Source organism: Thalassophryne amazonica, chromosome 21, assembly GCF_902500255.1.
Source record: "Thalassophryne amazonica chromosome 21, fThaAma1.1, whole genome shotgun sequence".
NCBI lineage: Eukaryota > Metazoa > Chordata > Actinopteri > Batrachoidiformes > Batrachoididae > Thalassophryne > Thalassophryne amazonica.
The window spans coordinates 29,089,427-29,099,268 of record NC_047123.1 but is presented as its reverse complement, the minus strand read 5'-3'; the positions used below and the strand labels follow the sequence as shown (position 1 = coordinate 29,099,268).

At 39.6% G+C, this 9,842-nt stretch overlaps 1 protein-coding gene across 1 annotated transcript; it reads left to right on the top strand.

Annotated features, from left to right (window-relative positions):
- Positions 1-468: 468 nt before the first annotated feature.
- LOC117503149 (mitochondrial basic amino acids transporter-like) lies at positions 469-7,865 on the top strand. The gene is made up of 4 exons (XM_034162328.1): positions 469-867; positions 5,307-5,350; positions 5,466-5,549; positions 6,485-7,865. Exons 1-4 carry the CDS (start codon positions 840-842, stop codon positions 7,244-7,246), a joined length of 918 nt encoding a protein of 305 aa, XP_034018219.1. The 5' UTR covers positions 469-839; the 3' UTR covers positions 7,247-7,865.
- The last annotated feature ends 1,977 nt before the right edge of the window (positions 7,866-9,842 follow it).

Here is a 9,842-nt window from a genome sequence, read left to right as displayed (position 1 = left end):
CGAGAAACTACACCATTATTGTAGGATGATGCGAATGCTGTGCCATTTTCTTTTTTGTTGTTGTTTGTATCCTTCAATGTATGTTATATAGTTCTTTTACTTTTGACATTTGTCTTTCATCTAAAGCACTTTATAAATTAAATGAATTATTATTATGTGAAACTGTTGGGTTTTGTCACTATATCAGGAACTCTGTGATGTCCTAATAACTAACAACAATAACAATAATAATAATAATAATAATAAAATAAATATGACGTCATAACACGAGAAAAGCGAGTCATCGCCACAGCGAAGCACATTTTATTTACAGGAAAACACGTTCCATTACACAGCCAATCAGAAAGCAGCACGGGGTGGGAGCGGAGGGGGAGGGGGTGGCAGTGAGCATATGCGATCTGATTGGTTTAGATTAAAGCCAAACACGCCCACCCGCAGCAGACGCTTCCTGTAAAGCGCCACATAAATAAATCAGCTTGATATCGAAACTAAGTGGAAGGAGACAAGAGTTTGTGTTTACTGTTGCACCTCCTCGACGGGACACAGGGATTTTTTTTTTTTTTTGCGCTACAGTCGAGTTTTATTAGAATAAAGCGAGGAGTACGAGTGGGTAAAAGCAAAATAAATTAACTGGGACAAATAAAATAACACAGCGGGCTTTTGGGGCAGGTGTTCAAAGGCGGAAGCAGCTAGCCGGTGCTAGCTTAGCTTAAAGAAAAGAAACGCTGACTTGAAAGTGTCCGTCACCGTATAAAGGGGCAACTTTAATAAGCGTTTATAGAGCTGTTATTACGGTTCCGGTAGACTTTAGCGGCATTTTTTTTTTTTCTGTTTCAGTGATGGACTTCGTTGCTGGTTGCCTTGGAGGTAAGTTTAGTGAATGGAAGCTGTAGTAGTTGGCACTTTTTTTTTATTAGGGTGGCGTTCTCCTGAAAATTTACTTTCACTTTTAATTTTCCCTCCTCAGCATCACTGATGTGATGCAATTTCATCAGGTTGTTACAGGTGTCCTGTTGGAATTTCACCACACGCGGGCGCTGTGGTTGCATTTTAACCTGCTCTGATATTATTTTTAATGCGCTGGAAATCTGCAGAAAAGTAAGGAGCAATTAAGTCTGGACAAAGAGCTAATTGCATGCTTCGGTTTCATTGTTGTTAAAATGTGCATAAAAATGCATAAAGAAAAAAAGGATAGTACATGAAAGCACAAAACCTATTTCCATTGTCTTGAGGGTGGAAAAAACCCCATAACAACCAGCTGATATGAGTAACTAGTGTCCTCCCCCTCTCCCCTTTCCTTTTTTTTTTTGGGGGGGGGGGGGTCCATCACCATGGTAACACCTCAGGTTAACTTGTATCTTCCAGATAATTTGACACCAGCATTAAGATTATGAAAACTGCAGTTCCTCAGATATGGCCTAATCTGCACGGAAGTACACGTACACTGTCTGAAAGGTAGTATTTAGTGTGTGTGTGTGTATGTATATATATATATATATATATATATATATATATATGAATGGGGGGAAAAAAACATCTTTTTTCTATGCAAATGTAGTAACAAATTATTAACAGTAGTAACAGATTATTTGATAAGGAAAGTAATGATTAGCTGCAGATCTCATGAAAAATCTATTCTTAATAGCTTGTTGCTTTCATCAGTGAGTAGTTTCCTTAAGGGCACGCAATTTAACGATGTTTTGTGATTGCTCTGAATTAATGCTGCAGGAAACCTCTACGTGTGCATCCCTGCTGTTTGTGCACAACACTTCTGCAGGAAAGAGATTAGCTTCTTGCATTGACTGCAGTGACTTGTGCTTGAAGCATCTTTGTGGCTTCGAATTATCTGATTGACCATTATTGGGGTTAAGAAAAGGCAAAGTCTTTAAGGTGGGACGTGACATCCTCCACCAGAGCTCAGGGACAGATGGAAGGTAGAACAAGACCATTTGTGCAACACACCATGTGGAAATAGGGCTTAAGGTATTCACAAATTTGTTGTTAGAGGCGACTGATAAGCATATGGCCAATAGGAAATGTATTGTTGTAGGTGGAAACTTTTTTTTTTTTTTTTTTGCTGGATGGATGAAAAACAAGAAGCCTTAATGAGTTAGAGGGACAGAAAGAAAAATGTAGCAGTTTAATGGAGCATTGCATCTGATTGATGGCCATGCTGTGTTCTTGAATAAATAGAAAAACAAGCCAATATTTTTAAGATTGATGGTTCTAGAAAATAATAATTTTAATGAAATGCAGCCAGTTAGAGACACATTGCCTTCATTTTCCAACCTTTTGACACATTGCCAATGGCAGGGGGCGGAGTCAGCATAGAGACAAGCAACATATGATGGCTACAAATGCAAATGTACCTTATTTTCCATTGCGACTCATTTGTGTGTGTTCTTGGACAAAAACACTTCATCTGGTTTGTCTCAGTTAATCCACCAGCTGTAACCTGTGACCAGTGTCTCATCCAGGGGGAGGTGTTGACTCGTATTCACTTCATGCTACAGATTCCGGGGTTAACCACTGGAATGTGTGGGTCTTAGGGGTTATTATCAGCCTTCCTTCTTCTTAAGTATTGTTTTGGAATCAAACAGCGCAATTCTCCTTCATTCTCTTGTGCTGTATTATTTTTAACACCAGAGGGCAGAATGCAATGGTTTGAAGTATGTTTTGAAACAGACTGCCACATAATGAGGTGCAGAATTTAAAATCTTTCTTTGTTACAGACTCTGGAGCAGTGTTTTGAAACGCAAGTGCCGCAAAGGCTCCTTAGTGTTTCAAACAGTTTCTCAAGAGGAAACCTTTTGGTAACATCCTCAATTGCACAAATCCATTCTTTAATTCCAGTTATACTTTCCCATTCTGTTGTGTATTTCATCTCGACTTGCTCTGTGTTGTTGTGATTGCCTCCTCCCACTTGCTCTCCTCCGAACACGAACTCGCAGTCTCCGGCGTAGGAGGCGGATGCTCTGACCAGTCGGCTAAAACCCGACCTCTGGCTTGAGTATCCTTTAGCTGTCAGTTGGGCTGTTTACTATCACATGTACAGCGACTTCTGCTGGCCTCCGTCAAACCCACAGGGCAGCAAGGTGGTGCAAGTACTTCGAAATTAGTTTATTTGAACACCTATCCGTAATTATATTTTTCAAGTTTCCACAGCCATGGACTCAGTGCATCTGCATGCTGCCAGAGCTGGCCTTGCTAACCACTGGTATCAGTGGTTAGCAGTTGCTAGCTTGTTAGCTGACGCTTAGGTGAAGGTGGGCGTCTATTTCTGAAATTCCAGGTGTCATGTGTGTCAATGGGATGTTGCACAGGTGTCACAAACTTGCTTTTTTGCTTGATCTGGTGTGTTAACACTAACCAACGAATCACTTCAGCCTTTGATGTGTTCTTTTAATTTGGTGGGTTATGTGATGATGGCATTTATCGTTATTCTTATTTTTCTTGTCCAAGCCCTATGCTGTTACCAGTCTAATTTATTGGATTGTAAATTGGGAGAACTGTTAAATAAGCGATAATTTACACCAGACTTGACAGTCAGTGACTCTGCAGTGTGCCCGTTGTGAACCCGTGATGATGAGGATCATAATACAGAATTGCTCATACTTTATGGTTCAGTTTTATTGCCTCCAATTGTCCTGGCATTATGTGGTTCAAACATATGATAGTTGGGACCTGAGGGTACAGGACAGGATCCGGTGTCCTTTCTATTCCAAGATTGCACACACACCATTCAAATATAGAATGAATCCTCACACACCTGATCACACACTCATCATGTGATTGGTGACCCTCTCATGGTGTGACATAATCAGTGGAAACATCCCAGACGATGTTTGTTGCTGTGAAACATTAGAAGAGTGACATTTTAGATGCATACACTCATTTAAACCGCATCGTTCGGTTGAAGAGCCGTCATGCACATGCTTGGGCGCTTGTTCCTGATTGGCTCTTTGTACAATCAGGTCATGTAGTAAAGCAGCTGCTTATGTGGGATTAGCGCTGCTGGAGTTTGTTTACTGTGATGATGCCGGTAGCGTGTGCACGTCACATGGTTTTGCAATGTTGTTAATGTTATTCTACATGTATGTTGTTGCATGTGAGACAGACTGGCGTCCTGTCCAGCGTGTACCCCGCCTCTCACCCTATGACTGCTGGGATAGGCTCTAGCCCCCCCATGACCCTTAAGTGGTTTAAGTGGATATAAAAAAAATGAATGAATGTTGCTGCATTTTGTTTTATTTAATTATTTATTAGCTTTTTTGTGTGTGTGTGTGCGGGGGGGGGGGGGGGGGGGGGGTGATCAGTGGGTCATTTGAAAGTTTAATTTAAACTCCCAAAACACACTTGTTCCATCAAAAATTGTGACTTTTTTTTTCTATTTAATTAAACATACTCACGTGCACGAGTTGTCTGGCTTTAAACCACATTTTACCCACACAGTCTTTATTTATTTATTTACTTACTTGCTTATTTATTTATTTGGGCAGATGTTTTGTCAGGTCAGTATGGTACAACACAGAGACAGTTTTCAACAGTAAAATAGCTGTAAACATCTGATTAACTACAACACAATGAATGAATGTACACAATTATCTGGCAAATTGTAGATCCTGTAAGACAAATCTTTTTTTTTTTCCAGAATATAAGTCACACCTTTTTCCCCCCTTCTAATTTTAGTTTCTTAATTTGGAGTTTTGTGCATTGTTGTCATATATAGATTTTTTAATTATTGACATTTATTCTTTTAGTATTGGAGTTTGTTTTGTTTAGTGCTTGGATTCCTATGAAAGCCCTATATTAAAAGTTATTATTGTTGTTGTTGTTATTATAAGTTGCATCTTAGTCTAATTTGCAGGACCTCCAAAACGTATTGGAAAAATAAAGCAAAAATATGGTATATCATTTTGAAAGCGAAATGTGATTGCATGTTATTTCTGTATTTATTAATTTATACAAATTTGATCTTGATTACCTTTTCATTATTTTCTGCTGTTGTACAGTTCTTTACATTTGGACATTATGAGTTGCTAAACTATATAATGCAAAAGTGTTTTGTTTTGTTAGTTTTTTCCCACTCGTGGTATACCTGCATATTTTTGAAAATACTTGCTGTACTCCTTGAGTATTTTTGTGGCATACCATATGAAGATATAAATAAAGGAAAATAATTCTGATCAGGTGCCTTTAAGGAGAGATAATTGTCATTTTGTGAGCTTTCACAGATTTCATATTAATTCAAATGTTAATAAAATATTTACTGTCGTTAAACTCTCTGCTGGTTTCTTTGCTTCCAGGTGCTGCTGGAGTCTTAGTTGGGCATCCGTTTGACACAGTTAAGGTATTTTTTTTAAAAACTTGTACCACCAGTTTAGGTCATTTTTAGCCGTTTTTGTAAATCGACATAAACATGAGTTTGCACGGATAATCTCTTGACCCGAGCGTCTCTTCTCAAGGTGAGACTGCAGGTCCAGAATGCAGACAAGCCGCTGTATCGCGGAACGTTTCACTGCTTCCAGTCCATCATCCGGCAGGAGTCGGTACGTGGATTCCTTTCACATAACTCATGATATTTTCAATATGAATGTTGTACTTTTGGCACATTCGTTGTTTTACACATGCAACAAGACTTAAAAAGCTTGACTCAGATTTATGCTTGACAGAGGACGAGTCTCATGAAGGTTTCTATGACTTTAAAGTCAGAGCGGTGTGACAGTTTTGCCGTGGAACCACAGAGTGGAAATAAAACTGGATGCTACACCTGAAGCGTTAGATAATCTTTACTCTTGAGATCGCACAAGACTAATTATCTTTTTGCTTTGAGCAACTGTGGCGGTGCGTTATGCACGTTAGTCAGGCTTAACACCCTTTCAAAACATCACAAGTGAAGCGTGAACGTTCACGTCAGCATTATCCGAGTGCAAAGATCAAAAGGTAAAGATGTCAGAATAGCAAAACAGCCCAGACGTAAACCAGGAGACACGATATCAGATGATTTCACAAGTGATAAGCTGCAATGAGATGTTGTCAGCTGTAGGGATAAGGCTATCACAGCACGCAATTTTTGAAAAAGCTGGAATTCTGATGACTGAATTCGATGCACATGTTTGTGATGTGATCTGTGGAAAAAAAAAATCAAACGTGGAGAGAAGAAACGTGGTGGAGAGAAATTTTGACTCATCTGATTCATTTATACTGAGGCAGAGTTACTGACACTTACTGCAGCCAGTCACTAGAGGGCAGCAGAGATATTTTCAAGGATGAGTATTTGGAGTTTTGGCGAGATGCTTGTGTTGCAGCAATACCAGAAACCCTGAGTGATGTCATCTGACATTGGATACGGTGCATTTTTAAAATGGTCATCATAGTTTCATTTTAGCCAATCTTCTACCAAGACTTGGGTGGTGTTGAAGGAGGCGATTGGCCAAAAATTCCAACACTCACTTTGTTACGACGTCTCTGGCTTCTTTCGCAGGTATTTGGTCTGTATAAAGGCATTGGATCCCCCATGATGGGCCTCACCTTCATTAACGCCATAGTATTCGGCGTCCAGGGGAACACCATACGAATGCTGGGGAAGGACACGCCCATGACCCAGTTCCTGGCCGGAGCTGCTGCAGGTGGAATCCAGTGTATCATCTGCTGCCCCATGGAGCTGGCCAAAACCCGCATGCAGATGCAAGGTACTGGAGAGAAGAAGTCCTCCAAAAAGGTGTACAAGAACTCCCTTGACTGCTTGCTGCGCATCTACAGAAAGGAGGGATTGTGGGGCGTAAACCGAGGTATGGTCACCACGCTTGTCCGCGAGGTGCCGGGTTTCGGAGTGTATTTCCTGGCCTATGATTTACTGACCCGCTCACTTGGCTGCGAGCCCAACGCCCCCTTCCTGATTCCAAAACTGCTGTTCGCCGGCGGCATGGCCGGCATCTTCTCCTGGCTTTCCTCCTACCCGGCGGATGTGATCAAATCCCGGCTGCAGGCGGACGGGGTCAATCAATACAGCAGCATCGCGGACTGCGTGCGTCAGAGCGTCAGGAAAGAGGGCTACATGGTGTTTACCAGAGGCCTGACCTCCACGCTGCTGAGAGCCTTCCCCGTGAACGCGGCCACCTTCGCCACCGTCACGCTCGTGCTCATGTACATACGTGGCGATGAGGACGCGCCAAAAAACTGCGAGGTAGATCAGCCGATCCGTCACGATCAGATTGAACAGCAGAAGCATTCCGACAGCCTGTAACGGAGCGCAGACAATCGTGGCACTTACAGAAAACAAGTGTTAACAGACACACACTCACACACCTTGCTTGCCCATTCCAAGTTTGGAGTCAGAACGCATGTGAATCATAATGATTGGTCATGCTAAAAAGGAAAATCTATTTATTTTTTAACCACAATGAAAAATTTATTTATTTTTTAACCACAATGAAAAATTTATTGTTATTTTTGTGACACCGGGTCTCTGGAACAACTTACCTGAACTAAGGTCCACAAATATTCAAACTGTATCATTCATGATGACAAAAACAAAACAAACAAACAAAAAAAAGAGTATTTGTCATTGACAAAACAGTTTAACACCCTGACTCAAAGTGAGGACGTGGCACACTGTGGACTCTGAAATGTGATCTGTTAGTTGCATCTAGACACAATTTATTTTTCTTAGTTCTGTTTTTTGTAGTTTGATGTTTTCCCGCTTTAAGAGATGCATAATTTTATACGGTAAACAAGTGGGAACATTTGTTTGTACTTGAACTGTGTCCACTGATGAACCAAGCAGGCGAATGACCTCGAATGTAGCAGCGTGTGGTGATGGACGTGTGAAGAAAGAATCACTTTGCCTGCTTAAAAAACAACAACAACAAAGTGATATTGCAGCTTTAAATCAGTTATGATGAAGGAAAGCATTATGCAAAGATTCTGAAGAATGTAGCTCCATGTTATTTTTGAAAGTGTCTCTAATTTATTTGTGATGTGTTTGGTGCAGAGTCAGACTGGATGAGAGGTCCATAACAGTTTAAAGGGGATGTGTGTGGTGTTTTTGTTTGTTTGTTTTTTACATCTGCTCCCCCACCCTTAAATATAGTTGGATTCTGTGTTAAATATTCCCAGAGTCCCTTACATCTTGGTATATGTGTGTACAAGTTCTGCTCTGGAATGAAACAGCTCATTTTTGCTTCTGTGACACATGTCACAAAATAGTATATATACTTGCAATTCCTCTGAGAGACACAACCCACTGAGCTGGCTTGCGCTCAGTGTGACACGCCCACAAAGTTTGAGAGATACTCTTTTTTTAAAATTATTTTATTTATTTATTTTTTCAAAAAAGGGTGTGGTAATTGACGGCTGTTTTCCTTATGAACTGAGATGTCGTCCAGGAATTTCTGGACTCTTAGCTGTCGAGTGTGTCTCTATTAATACTACATAATGTTTCCCTGACATGGTACATTTGACAACAAATGTGCTAACTGTGGTTAGCAGTTAGCATTGCCGTGTACGGCCGTGCTAGCCATGTTTCACTATAAGTGTATCATCAACCACAGTTTGCCGAGTTTAGCAAACAAAACCTTTCTTGAGATTCAGTGAACCACAGTTGACGTGAACTGTTTTCCAAACTTAGCGTCAATTACACAGGAAAACTGAAGGAATTTCTTGAGGTTGGCTAAATGTGGTTAACACTCACGGTCACAGACGCAATTAGTGGAAACCGTGTTTAGTGTGACGAGTTATGCTAATGCAGTATATTGCTATATTGCACTTAGCTCCACCTTTTGAAAATTCCTGGAGAATGTTCATCTTTGTTTTGAAACAACAGACGGCAAAACCGGTCTCTGCGATCTCAAACTGTAAATTTAAGCATACAGTATATTATTGTGTAGTGGATGGATTTTTGTTTACAGAGTGTAATATGTATTTTAAGGCTACTGTTAGGGTATTTTATAATTATAGTTGAAGAGCCATTATTTTGGGAAACGTGTTTTTTTTTTTTTTTTTTTTTTTGCCATTTTTACTTTAAATTAACATTCATTATTCAAGGGACAGAAGTTCACAAAAGAAAAAAGTATGAAACGAGAAACAAACTATATTGCACTGGGAGATTTGTACATTCATCCATCTATATATATAGTAGTTTTCTTGCTCTAAAATGGTTATTTTCTCAACAAAAATGAGTATAATTTGTGAATTTCCATAAAACATTTGAGGGCATAGCTCACCTTTTGCACTAGCTTAAAAATGGGCACTCTTAAGATTATTAGTATCATTACTGTTAGCATGTATTAATGCCATAAGAAATCCCACTGAATTGCACTAAAATGTATATGAATTTAAACCTGTGCTCTTACTGTATTAAGAAACATTCATGGAAGCACGTTATTGTTAGATTTTCTCATTCGTTATTAGAAAAGATTAAATCCTAAAGGCCGTATTCTGTATTATCATGCATGATAGCTAAATATGAATGAACATTATATATTAAACATTGATATCAGATGTTTGGTCTCTTTGAAGGCGTAAACTGTACTGTATCTCTGGCTGCAGTCACGTGGATGCCTGCAGAATTCCTGCATTTCATTACAGCAATTTGATTGATTTTTTTTTTTTTTTTTTTTTGTGCAGTGTACGTGAAAAATGTAGAATGTACAGAATGTATTTAAAGAAAATAAATTGTTTGAATGTAAATATGTATGTGCACCATTTATATTTTAGGTTGTGTGGTTTCTTGAATGTCCATTTTGCTTATTTGTTGCCCTTATCATAGAGCTTTTATCTGACAGATCTATTTTTATAGGCGTTTTGTTCAGTCAGTAAACCGATTTACATTTGAGGCACTG